General features: G+C 40.8%; 1 protein-coding gene across 1 annotated transcript; it reads left to right on the top strand.

Annotated features, from left to right (window-relative positions):
- Nucleotides 1–4,116: 4,116 nt before the first annotated feature.
- On the top strand, nucleotides 4,117–16,920 carry LOC123640611 (C-type lectin domain family 4 member C-like; the record flags this gene model as incomplete). The annotated part of the gene is made up of 5 exons (XM_045555202.1): nucleotides 4,117–4,225; nucleotides 6,742–6,855; nucleotides 11,196–11,341; nucleotides 15,276–15,391; nucleotides 16,762–16,920. Coding segments are annotated over 5 exons (633 nt in total), but the record flags the coding sequence as incomplete, so codon positions are not given.
- Between the last annotated feature and the right edge of the window lie 3,910 nt (nucleotides 16,921–20,830).

The raw sequence follows: 20,830 nt of genomic DNA, 5'->3' as shown, positions 1-20,830 counted from the left end.
ATATATTTTTAGCTGTCCAGATAATTTCTTTCTATTTTTTAGTAGAGACAGGGTCTCACTCTTGCTCAGGCTGGTCTCGAACTCCTGACCTTGAGTGATCCTCCCGCCTCGGCCTCCCAGAGTGCTAGGATTACAGGCATGAGCCACCACGCCTGGTCCAGACCACTTTCTTTATAGGGTTTCTTTCTGAAAATTATTTTTCGGGGTGGGTTGGAAATAAAATGCCACTGTGTAATGAGATTTTTTTTCTTTGTCAACAAGTTATTCCCTAAATTGTTTAAGTCTGTCAGCCCTAAGTTTGATGTAGATGAAGCAACTTTGTTTATAGTGCAGCAGCTTGCATTTGGCATAAATAGGAAGTTTTAAGTGTAAGAGAGTTGTCTTATAATGTTATAATTTGAAGAACTGGTAATTTTCTGGCAAACAATATTTTAAAAGTATGTGCACAATGGGGCTTGTTCTCTTGCTGCTATTGGAACCTTCCTGGCACCAGGTACATAAACCCACTAGATGGTGACACACGGAGTGGTGAGAGACCCTAGTCACCCCAGCCATCCCATGTCAATCCTAAACCCGCCAGCCCCAGCAACCTGCCAGCTCCCTGCAGACACAAGTGAGCCCACTGAGATGGATCCGATCCAGCCCAAACCAGAATTACCCCATGGAGTTCAGCCCAAATTGCTGACCTTCAAAATTGTGAACTAAATTTATGGCTGTTCATTTTAAGTTTTAAGGTAATTAGTTTACAGCAAAAGCTAGCTGACACCCTGTCCTTATTCCAAACCTAGACATCACATTCAAAGAACGTCCCCAGTGCAATTCCCTGGTAAGGAGATTTAGGGCAGTTCAAATTGTTGATTCGTATGCCTTATCTTTTATAAAAGCAGTGTGCATTGATTCATCCTAACAGCATGTGCGCCACGTTTCCTAGTTCTGCCAGCTGCACTCCACCTGCTCCTCCAACTAACGGGTTTCACTTCCCTGACAGCCCACAAAATTCTTCAAACAAACCATCACATCCTCTCGGGAGGCGGGGCCGCCTCACTCTCTTGGCCCGACAGATTCTGCCTCCCCGGGCTCACCTTGTTCATTCTGTTCCCAAGTGCATCCCCTGCCTGACCTCGCATGGTGTGCGCTGCCCTCCTCCCCCAGGCTGCGAGTATGTGTGACTATCGTGCTGGCAGTCTCATCTGTCCCGTGTTGGATGTTGTATATTTGGCCACCCCCATTGACCTGGGGTGGGACTCCCTCCCTCAGCAACCAGGTGAAGAGGAAGTGAGCAACACAGCCACCCATTCTTGTCTACGTTTTGTCCTGTTCAGCTGTAGCTTTTGCCACACTCTCTGGTCAGACTCAAAATATTCTGCCGGGATGTCTGTACCTGACCTGGACCTAATGCAGTTCCACTTTTATTTGGAAAAATGATTTGTCATTCTTTCTGCTTTTTTGATTTGTTTTATTTTAAATTATTTTTCTAATTTTTGCCTTTGCTCCTGTCTTCTTAGCATTGTACATTCAAGGATTACCCTCGTACTCTGCACCCCAGTACAAGACAGAGGAACAAAAGGGGAGAAGCCCCTGGGCAGGGCAGGGGGTGTTAGGGGAGCTGTGCGTGGGAGGCAGACAGGAGACCAAACAGGACTTCGGGTTGTTTCAGCAGGTACACGGCTTAGAACGGATCTCATTGGTTTAGACGCTAAAACATCTCAGTGTATGGCTGCTAACTCAACACTGTTTGCTCCCACTCTTGCCTCTACCATTGTTAAATTTAGTTAAACTCTGGGGAAGATTCCAGGATACCTAGGCTATTTGTTTCTGTGTCTATTTCACCATTACTTGTAACTGTCCTTCAACTCAAGCATCTCTGTTTCACTAGCAGAGGCTATAATGGATTTCCTCTATTTTAGATTACTCATCTGAGAATATATCGCCACCAATGATTTAGCAGAGGGCAGGATCCACACTGTAGAGACTGCACGTGAGGAAGAATCTCTGAATTCCTGCTATGCAAGAGCCCCACGTTTGACATCATACAACCCCATACTTCTTCTTGTGCCTTAGAACACTCTTCTCTTCAGCTGAGATTATATGGTATTACTGACCTCAGCCCAAACCTGGCCCTGACTCAAAAGGAGTGTTTTAACAACCCAGGCAGATAGAATTCAAGAATCTTCCACGCCTGTAATCCTAGCACTCTGGGAGGCCAAGGAGGGAGGATCGATCACTCAAAGTCAGGAGTTCGAGACCAGCCTGAGCAAGAGCGAGACCCCGTCTCTACCAAAAATAGAAAGAAATTATATGGACAGCTAAAAATATACATAGAAAAAAATTAGCCGGGCATGGTGGCACATGCCTATAGTCCCAGCTACTCGGGAGGCTGAGGCAGAAGGATTGCTTGAGCCCAGGAGTTTGAGGTTGCTGTGAGCTAGGCTGTTGCCATGGCACTCTAGCCCGGGCGACTGAGTGAGACTCTGTCTCAAAAAAAAAAAAAAAAGAATCTTCCATTCAGCAGTCACTTTTCCACCCTGTGTCTATGGGTACAGTTGTTGTTTTTCATCTCAGTCCTTACTGCAATATGACTTTTGCTCATCCTCCTAGGCTGAGGTAGTGCAAAATCTTCAAACATGATAAATGTTAAGTACATGAATGAAACTTTACATAAAATTTAATACAAAGAAAAATAATTCATTAGAGAGCACAAAATTTATTTAAAGCCTGACTGATTTCCTTGGGACATATAAAAATCTATCTTGCACATCTGACTGCACCGAAATCCAATAGAAAAAATTTTCATGTGTAAAACTAAACAAGTAATCAGACTTGTACCCATGAACTGCTTTTCACGTATTTCTCAATTTCCTCTTTTGTGTTTCCTCATTTCTGATGATAATATATGTTTTAAACTAGAAGCTTTAGCTCACTGCAGAAAGTCTCCTGAGTCACATCTCCTCCTTTGCAAGAGTAGACACAGAAGGATCTACGAACCTGGCCTGTTTGAATGAAGCAAGACCCCCAGGGTAACATCTTCAGGGACAGCTCCTCAGCCTCCTGGTCAGAGGAAGCCAAAAGGGTGTGTGCACACACAATGGTGCCAGAAGAACATCTGCAAGACAGAGGTGAGCACTCATGGTCTTCTCAGGTCTAGAGAAGGTAGTAGGAGCATGAGGAAGTGGGAAAACAGGCACTAAGGTGATAAGAATGACTTTGGGAGAGGAAGTAGACAACTTTTCATCAAAGAATAGTGAATCCAAGGAAAGAGGAAAGGAGAAAAAACCAAAAACAATTCATCCCTAGAAGCCTTTAATAGAATATGAATTTAGTGCTTGCTTCAGCAGCACATATACTAAAATTGGAACAGTACAGAGATTAGGATGGCCCCTGTTTGTTTTTTTTTAATGTAAAAAAAATAATATGAATTTAACTATACAAAGAGGTGAGAAATTGAAGACAAAATGATATTGGAGAGACTAGGTTCAGTGGCTCACACCTGTAGTCCTGGCACTCTGGGAGACCAAGGCGGGAGGATCTCTTGAGGCCAGGAGTTCAAGACCAGCCTGGGCAATAGCAAGATCCCATCTCTACAAAAAATAGAAAAATTGGCCAGGTGTGGTGACTTGTGCCTGTAACCCCAGCTACTCAGGAGACTGAGGCAGGAGGATCGCTTGAGCCCAGGAGTTTGAGGTTGCTGTGAGCTATGATGACACCACTGCACTCCAGCCCCAGCAGTGAGTGAGGCCCCAACTCTAAAAACAATAATAATAAAATTTGATATTGGAGAAAGACAAGGAATCATGGGAAGGATGCGAGTGAGATTCAAGGGGAAAGAGAGTCGGGAATTGGCACGTGCAGTTCACTCTGGTTGAGTTTTGCCTGGATTTGTCTTGGGCTCCAGGGTACTATCTGGTCTTTTGTTCTAGGGAATTTCTATGATCTCTTCTTGCTTTCACATTTTTTCTGTTTTAGTTTTGTTCATAGACTTTATTGTTATTTTAATTTTTTTTATTTCTATTTTTTTTTCCTATATCTCAAGACACCAAATAAACTTTCCTGTTCTAAGGTCCTTGGGATTCTGGTTTCCCAGGCCCCTGGCAGTGGAGATTGTAACTGTGCATCTGTCTTGCTGATCTGACAGAGAAAGGATTCTGGTGGCTCCAGGTGAAGGTCTGGTCTGTGGCTGCGGTCTCCATCTCACTCCTCAGCGCCTGTTTCATTGTGCGCTCTGTGGGTAAGTTCTTGGCTGAAACGCAGGGACCTCTCGAACCTTTCCCAGTCACTTTCTATAGATTTCCTGAAGAACTAGTTTCCCCTTTCTTGACATAAAATGAAAACCCTGAGAATGCCATGATTTCCACGGAATAAGTTAGTACTACTATTATTATCAGTTATTATTTGGATAATTATCTATACTTCTAGGCTTACTTTGCCCAGTCTTAGTCACATTTTCCCACATGTGATCATAACTGGTTTAGTGAGCTTGGGCTGCCACAACAAAATACCATAGACTAGGTTAGTTAACCAACAGAAATTTATTTTCTCACAGTTCTGGAGGCTGGAAGTCTGAGATCAAGATGTCAGCATAGTCGGGTCCAGTGATGTTATAGACCCCCAAATTCATGCTCATGTAGCTGAGCAAATGCCAAACGTCATGACGCAGGTGCTTGGTGGCAGAGAAAAGTTTATCTGATTTGGCCAAAGTAAGAAGACAGGAGAGCAAGAACTCTCAGATCCACCTCCCCAAAGGGATGAAGTAGGGAGGTTTTTTGCAGGAGGGGGTAGTAAGGGAGGAGGCTCCAGGAGACCGAGAGTGGAGTCTGTGTTTCTTCAGTCTCAGATAACATCTTGAGCAACCAGACTTCTGAATATAAGCAGCTAACTTCTTCCTTCACTCCTTCTGCAAAGCAAATTCATAAAGTTTTCCTGTTTGCATTCAACAGTAATGGGAAAAAATAAATAAATTTTTCCTGTGACCCTGGAATGTTTGTACTGCTTGACCAAAAACCAGTACACTGGCAGTTAATGGCTACCATGAGAACAAAGGGTATTGGGCAAGAAGCAAGTGGTTACCAGGTTGCCCAAACAAGGGTCTATTCAGAATTCACATTGTGTGGTCACTAAAAAGGCTGGGGCACTAAAACCGCAAGGGGCCGGCTACAGTGAGGGCTCTCTTCCTGGCCTGCAGAAGCTGCCATCTCACTGTGTTGTCACCTGGGTGGGGGGCAAGCTCTCTGGTGTCTCTTCTTATAAAGGCACTAACCCCATCAGGAGGGCCCCACCCTCATAACCTCATCTAAACCTGATTACCTCCCAAAGGCCCCATCTCTAAATATCATCACACTGGGGGCTGGGGCTTCAACATATGAATTGGGGTGAGGGACACAATTCAGTTTATGACGATAACCCCAGCTCGATGTGTATGCCGGTGGTAGTCACCATCTAGGATTCTATCTCCTACTACTACGTTTATCAGTTCGCCAATGTTGATCTGTTCCTTTGTTTCCAAAATATCCCTCTATTGGAAGCATAAAAACCATACCTTCTCTGAGTCTATAACTGTAATATTGTAAGTTTTTGATCTTCATATGGGAGTCTTCCCAACATGACAAGGAAAGTTGTTCAAACAATAACACAATAAAGGAATAAAGAAGTAAGCTATCCAGAATAAGCAAATCCATGGGGAATGAAAAAAAAAAAAGAAAGAAAGAAAAAAGAAAAAAAAAAAGAAGTAAGCTAATTGCCGGCTCCCTTTGCCAAGGTTTATATTTTTATGAGATCTCAGAAATTTCTCTGCTTTCTCTTTTACTATTTGGTTGTCAAAACTTGCTCTATTATCTGATAATGTGATTAGAAATAGAAATGAACCATGTGTGAGGAAGTTACTGAGTATGACGATTTCCTATGTTGAGTGCAAATGTGTGATAATACAGTCTTCAGTCTCCTCCCAGTTGTACAAACATCTCACAGTTCAGTGTAACCCTCAGAAGCAGAATTATTACTAACGTTAAACCTTATTTTACTTTTTACAACAAAGGGCAAGAGACAAAGGGGCTCAAGGACAGTTACTTACTCGAGAGGAAAGAAGACATGTAGGAACTTAAAGACATAAAGGGAAAATAGAAGACTGTGACCAGATTTAGTCTCAAAATCAGAATAATGAGATACATGAGTAAAGAATTAAGTGAGGATAAGCAAAAAGTCAGATCTTGCTCTACGTGCGTGCCAATTAGCAGAAGAGCCATTTTTAGTGAAAGATGCCTAAATGTCTCCAAAAGGTTAGGCTTCACCCTGTTTTTAATTTTACCCCCATCTATTTACCTGTAGTTACAGTAATCAGAAAATTTCAGAAAAACTAAAAGACCTGTGATCTTTCCGGATTAACAGAATTAGGAAGATGCTGTTAGCTAGTAAGTCAACAAATACTTACTGAATACCTTCCATGAGTAGCTCACTTTCTAAGTGCTGGGTATGCAGCATGAAATTCCTTCCCTAGACTGTACATTCTAGTGGGGAGAGACCAATGTATATATGTAAACTTATAAACAAACAACATAAATGAGTACAAGAAAGGGATGGCCACACATTTTTTTGCCAGGCTTGCACAGAAAGAAGCATGGGAGGAGAGCGGTGTGGGTTGACACGGGATGGGAGAAAAAGAGGCTGTAGACCCTATGAGAGCATAAGGCTCTATAGCACAACATAGATCCACTTAAAAGAATGAGAACTAACCTGCTTTCTCTTTTTCAGTGACTTACAATAATTCTGTGTATAGCAAAACCATCAAGAAGCTGTCCAAGTTACGAGAATATCAACAGAATTATTCAAGTCTGACCTGCGTCACTGGAGAAAAGGAGGTAGAAGGTACAGCTTTGCAATGAGCAACAAGACTTCCTTTACTATTCATCAAATTCCCAGTTCGATTTTTATTTTATTTATCTTTTTAGAGATGGAGTCTTGCTCTGTCACCCAGGCTGCAGCACAGTGGTGTGATCACAGCTCACTGCAACCTGGAACTGCTGGGCTCAAGCCCACCTTGGCCTCCCCAGAAGCCTAGTGTGATACATTACATCTTTGGCTCTGAAAGTTTCAAACTGCAGGCTGGTTCATGCTGCTGCTCTCTTTAACTAGCCACTTGGATATCTTAAATAGACGTCTCACAGTTAAAGTACCAAACAAGGGTCCTCAGAACTGTCTGTCTTCCTCCTGCCTCTTCATTGCTAAAGCCCAAAAGTCAAGATTTGGTCTTAACAGTTCCTCTTTACTCAACATCCTCACCCCCTCATCCAATTCATCACCAAGTTTAACAGTAAATAAGATCCATCTCTCTATAGAGCCCTGAATTAACTGAGAAATAAATATACACAGGATTCAAATAAGAATAAAATTATCAGCTTTCTTGATGGTAAAACTAAATTGTAGAGTGTGGCTTAGAGTGAGGTCAAAATGTTGCTCCCTGGTCCAGGCCTAGTCCCCTCCTAGGGAAATAAGTGGTCGTCTGTGTCCGGGATCAGGGACTGCCGGGCACGGAGCCAAAGGGAGGCAAGCTACATCCGAGAAATGCCTTCATGGCCTTAATCCTCTGCAGGAAAGAAACAGGGACCCAACGGATGTCAGACTGTTTTTTCAAGAACAAAATAACTCACTCTCCACTCATAGGGAGAAACTGAGAGGTGATGAGATAGTAAGAGCTTCTTCCTCAAAACTACCACAAGAGGGTAGATGAAACAGGTTGTGACAAAAATGGGGTATGGGGAAGGAAAGAATGGCTTATTCTTTCTTTTTTGTTCCTGTTTCACATTTGTTTTAACAATGGCTATAGTATAACCTAATTAGCAAAGTTTACCTTTACTATCAAACCAGTAAGTCAAACCAGACTTAGTGGGTCAGAAAAACTCTAACTTTTCTATTCACATAACCATATTAATGTACATTTTGGGAAAAAAAAAAAGAACACTGACAAATTCTAAATGCACTTTCGATGGCATTGTTAGAGAAGTCAAGTTTAAATTATGGAAGCTCTAATATAATGATTTTATCCATTTTTATAAGACTATAAAAATTTTCTGGCCAGGTAAAGTGGATCACACCTATAATCCTAGCACTTTGGGAGGCCGAAGCAGGAAGACCACTTGAGGCCAGGAGTTTGAGACCAGCCTAAGCAACATTGCAAGAGCTAGTTTCTACAAAAAATACAAAAATTAGCTGGGTGTGGTGGCTCGGGCCTATAGTCCCAGCTACTCAGGAGGCTGAGGCAGGAGGATCGCTTGAGCCCAGGAGTTTGAGGTTGGAGTGAGCTGTGGTGCCGCCACTGCACTCAAGCCCAGGCAACAAAGCAAGACCTTGTCTCTAAAAAAAAAAGAAAAACTTATGATCTAATTTGTAATAACATATAGCTAAAATCATGTGTCATATGAAGCAAAAACTAAGATACAAGGCATTATATTACTTTGTTTTTGTTTTTTTTTTTTTTTTGAGACAGAGTCTCACTTTGTTACCCGGGCTAGAGTGAGTGCCGTGGCATCAGCCTAGCTCACAGCAACCTCAAACTCCTGGGCTTAAGCGATCCTACTGCCTCAGCCTCCCGAGTAGCTGGGACTACAGGCATGAGCCACCATGCCCGGCTAATTTTTTTGTATATATATTTTTAGTTGGCCAGATAATTTCTTTCTATTTTTAGTAGAGACGGGGTCTCACTCTTGCTCAGACTGGTCTCGAACTCCTGACCTCGAGCGATCCACCCGCCTCGGCCTCCCAGAGCTAGGATTACAGGCGTGAGCCACCGCGCCCGGCCTAGGCATTATATTACTTTGGAAAATGTGTTTACATTGATATAATTAACCCTGGCTTGAAAATATAATTAACTTGGCTTACGAAATAATTAAATGTAAACACATAAAAAATCAGAAATAATTCCATTAATTTTGGTAAACATGATCAAAATTTCCTCTTTTTAGTGAAAAAAAGAGATACATATTTCTAAAAACTAATTGTTCTAGCAGCTAGCATATGATTTTATTTTTTGTTATTAGAGGTTGAAAATAACATTAGAAAAGGTGAAATAAGAAAATTGGCTGTAATTGGCATAAATATTTCATGATATGATTGATGATAACATAGGTTTTAATCAATTATGAATAATACACACCGAATTTAAAAGGAATTATATAATTTTGAATTTGTCAGTTTTATCCAGTGCAATTTGAAAATTTTGGTAGTACCAGATATTTCCCAGTGTATTTAAAAGTGTCAGTGTCACTAACCTGTACTGCGTCAGCTATTCGAAGGTAAATTTTTTCTTTCCAACCACTGGCATACCCTAGTGATGACTAGCTATTGAGAATAGCTGAAAAGAATTGCCTCCAATTCTAAATCATGAAAAAAGCCTTTTTTAGCGTTCAATATTTCTCCTCAAATCTCTCTTTGCCCTCATCAGAATCTGCCTCTAGACTTTAGAGTCTGGATCAAAGTGTTCTTTGACAGTAAGTAGGGTACGAAATAGGTGAGGTCACTGTATGAAAACTGTCATGCTACCACCGCCCACACTCAACTATGTGGCTGACCTCACAACATCCCTGTCAGAGCCCAAATACTCCATTCATAATGCTTAAAAGTAAATTCATGTGGAAAAAAATGTTTAAGGCAACCCTGTGGAATGGAGATTTCTAGTGCCTTGATTAATCATTAAAGGAGGCTTCTGTAAAAATATTTCAAATAGTCCTTTCCCACTGTGGAGTTTTTTTTCCATCTTAGGGCATAGTGATTTTCAGGACAGATGAAAGATATGCCTTTGTTTTGTGTAATATAGAAGAGCTAACGTGGAAAGGAAAACAGAACTTATATGACAGTAGGAAAGAATACATATTTATTGCTGCCACATACCTTTTGGAAAGCCTTGGGGTATGCATACCCAGTGTGAAGATTTCTAGCCAAAGGCTATTTTTCAAGGTTAGGGCTCCTTCAGGACCTGTGAAGTAAATTAATTCTACCTAATAAGTTATATCTTAAAAATATAATTTACTATATTTGTCACTCACACCTGTAATCCCAGCAATTTGGGAGGCCAAGATGGGTAGATCGCTTGAACCCAGGAGTTGGAGGCTGCAATGAGCTATGATTGTGCTACTACATTTCATCCTGGGTGACAGAGTCAGATCCTGTCTAAAAACTAAATCAATAAATAATCCTATTTGCTGGGCAAATAATCCTATTTGCTTCTGCTTCGTACTTTTTCTTCAAATAAGAACTATGAATAACATAACTTGTCAAATTGTTTGGGTATAATATGTACCAATATTTACTTTGTCATAATATATGCCAATGTATAAATATTTACATATCAAAACATAAAGAAAAATAATTATTTTGACATGGACTACGTATTCATAATTTGTTAGAGGGAGTATATATGATCTATAGTGCTGAGCTGACAGTGGCAAAAACTGGTACTTCTAAAGGGGTGCTCTTAAGTCTTTTGCATATATTATGTCACTTCAATCCCTCAAAATTCTGAGAAACATCCCCATCTGCAAACAACAAAAAAATTTAAGACTGACTGGTTATATAATTTTCTCAAAATTACAGTGCGGAAAATGAGGTTGCAACCCAGGTCTGTCTTATTCTAGACTCATTCTTTGTGATGGGATGCTTCACTCTGATAGATAGTTACATTTATAATTATTAACGATACATAGAAAATTGTCAAGACTATTTTTGCACAGGATGTGGAGAGGGTTCTTATATGACCCACATTGAATGACAAGGACTTGGAGTTAAAGTATTTATCTGTAAAATACTCTTTCTGGGTTTAAACCAGAGGCTATGAAACTAAGGCTCATGGCCCAAAACCAACCGGCTGTCTGCTTTTGTAAATAAAATCTCATTGGAACAGAGCCATGATCATTTATTCACATATTATCAATGGTCGTTTTCACACTGCAATTGTAGATTGGAGTAGTGGCAACAGAGACCACACGACCCACAAAGCCTAAAATATTTGCTATCTGGCCCTTAACTAAAAGTTTGTCAGTCCCTGTTTGGAGTGAAATGATCTAGGGATTAGTAAATATACCAGTCAATAAATTCAGCTCCGGAAAATTTGTGGAAATTGTTGACGGAAACCAACCAAAACTTAGTGAGCCATATAACTTTATATGAAAGGTATTCTCTCAATATTTTTTCTTCTCCTATGCTCATTCTGGAAGACTGGAGCTGCTGCCCAACACTGTGGAGTTCATTTCAGTCTAGCTGCTACTTTGTTTCTACTGTGAGGCAATCTTGGGCCGAGCATTGGAAGAACTGCTCCATGATGGGGGCTCATCTAGCCGTGATCAGCACTGAGGATGAAGAGGTACTTTCTATATAATAGGCAAGGAGGTCAGCTGGCCTATTTTTCTTTCTTGACTGAGGAAAAGTGTCTTTTTCTATTGCCCTGAAAGTTGGAAGACAGAGAAAAGACTTCTGGTTTAAAAAAAAATAAAGGAAAATCTCCCTAATATGGAACATTTATTTTTCCTTGTTTGTCTAAGTTGAGACAGAATGTCACTCTGTCACCCTGGGTAGAGTGCAGTGACACAATTGTAGCTCGCTGCAACCTCCAACTCCTGGGCTCTAAGCGATCCTTCTGCCTCAGCCTCCCAGGTAGCTGGAACTACAGGTGCACACCGCAACACCCAGTTGGGTTTTTTTTTTTTTTTCTTTTTGATAGAGAGAGGGTCTCACTCTCGCTCAAGCTGGTCTCAAACTCGAGCTCAAGCAATCCTCCCACCTCGGCCTCCCAGAGTGCTAGGATTACAGGTGTGAGCCACTATGCCTGGCCTGAGTTCTAATTTCAGTTACTGAATTTTTCAAATCTAGAATTTCTCTTTGCCTGTCTTTCAAATACACTGTCAAACTTTATAATGTTCAATCGAATGTTCAAGTTTGTCTTTTATCTTTAAGAACATAAGAAGCACAGTCGTTTTATAGTATGTCTTAAACGGTCCTCATGAGCATAATTATCTTTCATTGTGTGCTAGACATTGTATTTGAAAAATTATTTATAAAAATAATTGGAAGATTAAGATAATGTTTTCTTCCAGAGAGTATTTTCATTTGCTCTTGCCATATGCCTTGGCACAAGTCTTACATGACATTAATACAATTTCAGGGCTTGAAATTTCTATAATATCCAAATGATTCAAAGCCAGATGATAATTTCTATGAGGTCTGATTCACTGCCTATTTACCCTCACCCCTTTCTGGAATCTAATTCTTATATCCTAATGCTACAAAGTTGTCAAAAGTGCTGTTCATCCTGTCTGCCCAGCTGTGTTGTAAATTTGTATTTGTCTCAACTTCCTATACCACACCCGGCACAGAGTCTAAGCACTCAACAGAATGAATGAATAAATGAATGAATATCGTGGAAATGGAAGTAGGTACACACAAGCCACTAACAGTGTTGCATATAGGTTTGTATGAATTCAAATTAATCTGAAAACCTAAGCCAAAACACCTTTTCTTATTTGTACAATATTATTTGATTTTCTAAAATTTGATTCTCGGCCGGAGCGGTGGCTCATGCCTATAATCCCAGCATGTTGGGAGGACGAGGTGGGAGGATTGCTTGAGGTCAGGAGTTCGAGACCAGCCTGAGCAAGAGCAAGACTCCTACTACAAAATAGAAAAAAAAAAAATTAGCCAGGCCAACTAAAAATACAAAAAATTAGCTGGGCATGGTGGCAAGTGCCTGTAGTCTCAGCTACCAGAAAGGCTGAGGCAGGAGGATCGCTTGAGCCCAGGAGTTTGAGGTTGCTGTGAGCCAGGCTGATGCCATGGCACTCTAGCCCAGGCAACAGAGTGAGACTCTGTCTCAAAAAAATCCCAAAATTTTCCAGTCAGCAAGCTGATGCAAAAACAACAACAACAAAAAAAGAACTTAAAAAATAGATAAATAACATTAACAAACAAATAAAATAAAATTTGATTCTAGATCTCTATGTTTCCCGTAATGCAGTGTAATATACTGGTTAAGAATACTGACCATCAAGTTAGATCTCCATCATTTATTAGTTGTGTGACCTTTGGTAACTTTATCTTCCTAAGTCTCAGTTTCCTCATATATAAAATGGGGACAGAAACAGTCTCTTCCTCATAATAGTAGTTGTAAGATTTAAATGAAATAACTTATAAAAACTCATGACACAATACTTGGCACATAGTATGACAATTAATAATTGCAACTACTACTAGTATTATAATAAATTTCTTTTTTTATTCTATTGCATCTTCTCAGAAGAAACATCTTTGTCTTATTTATTTTATTTTATTTTATTTATTTTTTTTTTTTTTGAGACAGAGTCTCGCTTTGTTGCCCTGGCTAGAGTGAGTGCCGTGGCGTCAGCCCAGCTCACAGCAACCTCAAACTCCTGGGCTTAAGCGATCCTACTGCCTCAGCCTCCCGGGTAGCTGGGACTACAGGTATGCGCCACCATGCCTGGCTAATTTTTTCTATATATATTTTTAGTTGGCCAGATAATTTCCTTCTATTTTTAGTAGAGACGGGGTCTCGTTCAGGCTGGTCTCGAACTGCTGACCTTGAGCGATCCACCCGCTTCGGCCTCCCAGAGGGCTAGGATTACAGGCGTGAGCCACCGCGCCCAGCCTATTTTATTTTTTTGAGGCAAGGTCTCAGTCTGTCTCCCCAGCTAGAGTGCGGTGGCATCATCACAGCTCACTGCAACCTCAAATTCCCGGGCTCAAGCGATCCTCCTGCCTCAGCCTCGTGAGTAGCTGGGACTGCAGGCTTGAGCCACCATGCCCGGCTAATTTTTTTTAGTTTTTGTAGAGACGAGGTCTCGCTATGTTGCTCAGGCTAGTCTTGAACTCCTGGCCTCAAGCAATCCTCTCACTTCAGCCTCCCGAAGTGCTGGGATTACAGGCGTGAGCCACTATGTGCAGCCAAACATCTTAATTTGAAAATGACCTGTAAGCATTAACGTTTGGACTGTGCCATGTGAAAATTTAAAGTAAATATAAACTTTAATGTCCTGAAGAAAAAAAATAGAAGTGCTGTTGAACCCCTCTATTGCCTCTTCTGGATCAGCAAAATGTCCCTAGAGCAAAAGTGGCCATGATTTCCAGGCTCATCTCTTGGGATTTCCATTCTCTTTGACATCTTGGCCTGGTAATTTTTCACTATTCTCTGAGCTCTTGAGATATTGAGTTTTTTCATATTTCATCTAGTTTATAAAGTTGATTTCATCAAGAAGTTTGATCCAAATTACTTAATCTACCATTATTGGAAATAAAGTAGAAGTCCCACTGCTTTGCATTTAGTAGAGATATTAGAATTGATATCTCCCGTTTATATGAAATTCAATTTACAAAATTGCTTAGAAATAATTAATTGCCTCAGTGAGAAGTCATATTTTGAGAACTTGAAAAAAAAATCAAGTTGCAAGAACCCACAATCAAGAATTGATACATATGTGAAAATAAAGCATCCCTGAAATTTCCCCAATAAAAATTGCTCAGGTAAAAATTGATTATACAATGTTGGGGCTTGTGAGGGGACTGTAATTATCATCTTCCCTGCAAAGGCTATGAATGAAGACGTTAAAAAGCATAAAGCAGGAAGGACAAAAAAAGTTACCTTTATTGTTGACAAAGGTTAAATAGGAAAATGTCAATTTAGTGTAACTTAAGAACCAGACTGCCTTACCCCACCAACAAGACTGTGACTGGCTCACACTAAGGACAGAAATATCCATGGGAAATCCAACAAGGCCTCTTGCTGTCTGTGAGCGAGCTTCCCGGAGAAGGAAGGCATAGTTGTGCTATGAACGCTCAGTTATGATTCCCAAGCGTATCAAGCATACCCAGTTATTCTTACCAAATTTCCCGGTCAGAAGAGCCACTTCTCCCCTGGGTATGAATAAAGGGCAGAGAGAAACCTTAAGATCTACTAATTCAACTCCCTTCACAAGAAGAAAATATTAAGAGTGAGGAAGAAAATTCCCCACGACATGCGGAGCTTTGAAGAATCTGATCATTTAGCAAAGAAGTAAGGAAAGTGAGAATTTATTACGATCATGGCTAGAACTCACTTCTGTACATGCTAAACATCATGCTCACAAGTGATGTCTCTGATCCTGCCCCCTCAGCCACAGCAAACCTGGGTAGGGGCCCCTTGTGGCCATTCCTGGATTCCCTTCTTTTCTTCTCTTGCCCCTAAGGCCATAAAGAATTCAATTCAACTTGAGTTCTCTAAACGCTATGATTCTTTTCTTTTCTTCCCTCAGGATTTTATCATCCAGAATCTGAATGAAGATTCTGCCTATTTTATGGGGCTGTCAGATCCAGAAGGTCAGAGACATTGGCAATGGGTTGATCAGACACCATACAACAAAAGTGCCACGTGAGTAGAGAATTAAATAATGGAATCCTGGGTCATGCAGGGAGCTTAGGATGTTCCATCTGTGAGCTCTTAAGCAAAGAAACAGACAATAAAACTCACAGCACTTTTTTTTTGAACCTAAGTCTGTTTGACATCAAAGGCTGCTACATTTAACACATTGACTGCCACACTGGAAAAAACAATTTTTTCCTTGGGGCCACGATGTTTTATTATGAAAATAGTATAAAAACTTCAAAAACAAAATGATCCTTTCTAATTTAATGAAAAATTTGTTATTTTTTATTGTTTTCTGCGCGTGAATTATATACAACTTGAAAAATAGTTCTCACGGCTCCCAAGGTGAAGAGATGTGTGAGTTACATATGCTTCACAAGGCCCCAGGCTCGAAACTAGCATGAGTTAAATACAACTCACGTGGCAGTTAATGTGTTAAGTTTCTAAACAAAAAAAAATTCATCAATAGTATAATCAATTACTAAGATTCAATATTTCTCATAAAGTGAAAATGTTAATTCCGATAGTCTTATAATTACTCTTTTTAGATAACGGGGTCTCACTCTGTCACCCAGGCTGGAGTGCAGTGGCAAAATCATAGCTCACTGCAGCTTCAAATTCCTGGGCTCAAGTGATTCTCCCACCTCAGACTCTTGAGTAGCTAGGATTACAGATGTGCACTACCACACCTGGCTAATTTAAAATTTTTTTTGTAGAGACAGGGATCTCACTATGTTGCCCAGGCTAGTCTCAAACTCCTGGGTTCAAGTGACCCTCTGGTCTTGCCCTCTGAAAGTGCTGGGATTACTGGTATGAGCCATTGTGCCTGGCCTAATTACTCTTAATTATGTAGGTTTTTTTTTACAAACTTTGAAGTACTTTAGTACACATTACTACTTTGGCCATTCACATCAACTATGTGAAATATATAAGGATATTACTCTAGTCCCATTTTCTTAAATAGGAAAACTGAAAATCAGGGAAATTAAATTACTTGCATAAAATAACAGAGAGTAAGTAGCAGGTCTAGGGAATTTGCCTGTTCTTCAGCTTCCAAAAGCAGTGCATAGAAAAAAAAAAAAAAAACTGGAGAGGGGGGAGGAGGGGAAAGGTAAAACCTACTTAATAGGTACAATGAACACTATTTGGGTGATGGGCACTCATAACCCTGACTAAAGCATTATAAAAGCTCTCCACGTAACAAAACCATTTGTACCCCCTTCATATTTTGGAATTAAAAAAAAAAGAGAAGGGGCATTTGGGTATATCTGACCTTGCCTCTCACAGTTTAACCCTGGCCGCTTCACAGTCTCCAACCCTTTCCAAAATGTTATTTGTTTATTTTGAAACACTATCATCCTTTTTCTCCCTTTCAGATTCTGGCACTCAGGTGAACCCAATGACCCTTTAGAGCGTTGTGTCGTAGTAAATTTTCGTCATCCTTCACGAAAATGGGGCTGGAATGATGTTCGTTGTCATGAACCTGAGAAGTCAATTTGTGAGATGATGAAGATCTACTTATAAATGGAACATTTTCCACGGAAATGTGTTTGGATGGGCATCCACCATCATAGACAGATAATTTGCTCTTTTTATTTATATGCAAGTTTTATACAAGGGATGCCCATAAAAGTTTTCAGTAGTCTGTCACCTGTTGCATTTAGGACAGAATCAGTTCACACATTCATTCATTCATAAAATGAGTGCTTATTGAGCATTTTTCATATGCCAGAGTCCACAGGAGAGCCCATTACAGACAAACAGAGGGAGAATGAGCCTCCTCTCCTACTTTCTGACAGCTGGGGGGTCAGGTACCTGTTATGGGCTGACTTGTATCCCTACCCTCCAAATTCATATGTCGAAGCACCTCCAGTACTATATTTGGAGAATCTTTTAAGAGGGGATTAAGTTGAAATGAGGACATTAGGGTAAGCCCTAATCCAATCTGACCGACGTTCTTATAAGAGGAAATTTGAACACAAAAAAAGACAGCAGGGGTGCATGTGCACAGAGGGACAACCTCGTGGAGATGCAGCAAGAGCCGGCCATCTGCAAAGGAAGCAGAATCCTCGGAGCAAACCAACCCTGCTAGCACCTTGGTCTTGCACTGTCAGCCTCCGGAACTGAGAGAAAAATGAGGATTTGTTGTTTAAGCCACCCAGTCTGTTCTATTTTGTTATGACAGCCCTAGCAAACCAGTATGGTACTGATATCGGTATTTGATGCCCTCTTCCTGTGTTTGGTCAAAAGGTTTTCATTTCTTTCAGATTTATTACCTTTACCTAGAAGCATACTATGTGGCGGGATGAAAAGGAACGTGTCCACAGAAGGCAATGTTCTTGCTGTGGTCCAGCAAATTATTTGGGCTTCTTAACATTCTGTGTTCAGTCTTGGGCTGGCACCTCGCATCAGTGTGCAGAGAAAGCGGAATGAGAGATTATTCTCCTGGTGAGCTGGCATACAGAATTATCTTCCTTGTCCTCAGATATGTCAATAATTTTTTTTTTTTGGTTCATAGTTTCACAGAAACATAGTTTCTGTGGATGGATCACCACCCAAAAGGCCCCTCACTTGTTCTCATTCCTCTTTTCACTGAAGTCCCTACAGGTCACTTTATGTCTATTACAATAAAAAACACATCACATTTACAATACAGCCTATAACTCGTTGCTCTGGTATACTGATTAGAATTGATTACGGTAAAGCTGGTTCCATCTATGACTTTACTTTTACAGACTTTCCCAACCTGAATTCCTGAGATTATGCCCTGATTATCTGCATACAACTAAGTCATTTCATTTCTTCAGCTACTCATTTCCTCACTAGACTTTAGGATTGGTTATTTTTAAAAATCTGACCTTAAACACTGCATGTAGAATTTACCAATTTAACTCCCAGAGAGCAACTTGACACCATTCCTCTCATTTGTCCATCTACATGAATAGTTTTTTGCTTGTTTGTTTATTGATTTTTGTTTTGTTTTTTTTTTTTTTTCTCCATTGCCCAGGCTAGAGTGCATTGGCATGATCATAGCTCACTGCAACCTCAAATTCCTGGCTCAAGAAATCCTACTGGTTCAGCCTCCCCAATAGCTGGGACTACAGGCATGTGCCACCATGCCTAGGTAAATTTTTGTTTTTGTTTTTTTTTTTTGAGACAGAGCTCTGTCGCCCAGGGTAGAGTGGTGTAGCATCAGCCTAATTCACAGCAACCTCAAACTCCTGGGTTCAAGCGATCCTCCTGCCTCAGCCTCCCGAGTAGCTGGGACTACAGGCACACACCACCATGCCTAGCCAATTTTTTCTATTTTTAGTAGAGACAGGGTCTCACTCTTGCTCAGGCTGGTATCAAACTCCTGGCCTCAAGCGATCCTCCCGTGTCGGGCTCCCAGAGGGCTAGGATTACGGGCGTGAGCCCCTGCACCTACCATACATTAGTAGTTTAAACCTTGTTTTCACTTTATAATCACAATCCTAGGGAGCTTTTAAAAAATACCTCACCCTGGGCATCCATATTTTTTAGTTCCTGAGGATAGAGAACTTCTGATCTACATTTATTGTTGTGCAATAGCATTTTATGCACAAGCTCAGAACTACGAGGTGAACACCTCCTGAACAGATGCGATTACATTTGATGACTGTATTAGTTTCCTGCTACTGCTGTAACAAATCAACACAAACTTAGTGGCTTAAAGAAACACAAATTAATTTTCCTACAGTTCTGGAGGTCAGAAGTCCAAAATGAGTCTCAGTGCCCCACAGTCAGGGAGTCAGCAGGGCTGGTTCCTTCTGCAGGCTGTGAGGGGAAAATCTATTGCCTTGGCTTTTCCAGCTCCCAGTGGCCGCCTGTGTTCCTTGGCTTGGGGCCCCTTCCTCTACCCCCAAAGTATACTTGTCCTATATCTGCTGCTCCTCTCCTCTAACTGACCCCTCCTGTGCGTCTCTCTCATAAGGACCATAGAAAGCAAGAGAAAGAGAGACGAAGAGAAAAAGGGAGTAGGAGAGGGAGTGGGACCCTGTCCCAAGAAAAAAAGAAAGAAAGAAAGCCTTCCTCTTTCCCCCATAAGGTCTACATTCTCCCAAATATATTCTCTTGTCCTATCTCTGTCCTCCATTTGATAGTGAAAGATGTTCTTGTGTCTGTTCTTACGAAATGATGCTCCCTCCGCAAACTCTGCAGGAAGAAAACTGAGCACAGAGCTGGAGTTTCTCTGAAACTAAAATGTAACTCTGGGTCCCGGGAACCAGGAAACAGGAAAGATATCACTTAGCACTTCATACAGCAAGTTACACACATCATTTCTTCCTAGGTTATTTGTTACTAGACTGTCGCTGTTTTGAAAAAATGGATCGTAAGATAAACTGATTTTAAATCTCATAAAGAATTCAAAAGAATAAGGCCGAGCACGGTGGCTCATGCCTGTAATCCTAGCACTCTGGGAGGCTGAGGCGGGCGGATTGTTTGAGCTCAGGAGTTCGAGACCAGCCTGAGCAAGAGCGAGACCCCGTCTCTACTAAAAATAGAAAGAAATTATATGGACAACTAAAAATATATGTAGAAAAAATTAGCTGGGCATGGTGGCGCATGCCTGTACTCCCAGCTGCTCGGGAGGCTGAGGCAGGAGGATTGCTTGAGCCCAGGAGATGGAGGTTGCTGTGAGCTAGGCTGACACCAGGGCACTCTAGCCCGGGCAACAGAGTGAGACTCTGTCTCAAAAAAGAAAAAAAAAAGTATATAGGTCATAGACAGTACAAAAATAAACATTCAAGCCAGGCATGGTGGTGCACCTATAGTCCCAGCTACTGGAGAGGCTGAGGCAAGAGGGGAGAGGATTGCTTGAGGCAAACCCTGTGTTGAAGGCTATAATGAGCTATGATAGTGCCTGTGAATAGCCACTGCACTCTAGCCTGGGCAACACAGCAAGACCCCAGATCTACAAAAAAAACCACAAAACACACACACAAAAAATACCTCAAAATGGATCTAATGCCTAAATACAAAAGCTAAAACTATAAAACTCTTAGGAGAAAACATAGGGATTATCTTAAGGACTTTGGATTTGGCAATGGTTTTGTAGATATAATACCAAAACACAAACAAACAAAAGAAAGAATAGGTAAATTGGACTTCATCAAAATTAAAAACACTACTTCAGCCAGGTGATCAAAGTCAAATCAACAGTGGTAAATCACATTGATAGTATGTACCCTGATAGTATGTGATGAAAATAAAACTTTACTTCTGTGATCTTCCTCCCCAAACCTATAACCCCAATCTAATCATGAGAAAAACATCAGACAAATTCCAACAGAGGGGCGTTCTACAAAATGCCTGACCAGTATTCCTCCAAGCTGTTAAGGTTATTAAAAACAAGGAAAGTTTCAAGCAGAGCTACATATGAAAACAAAACAAAATAAGGAAAGTCTGAGAAACTACCACATTCCG

This window comes from Lemur catta, chromosome 6 (assembly GCF_020740605.2).
Source record: "Lemur catta isolate mLemCat1 chromosome 6, mLemCat1.pri, whole genome shotgun sequence".
Classification (NCBI taxonomy): Eukaryota; Metazoa; Chordata; class Mammalia; order Primates; family Lemuridae; genus Lemur; species Lemur catta.
This window is presented reverse-complemented; position numbering and strand designations above follow the sequence as displayed.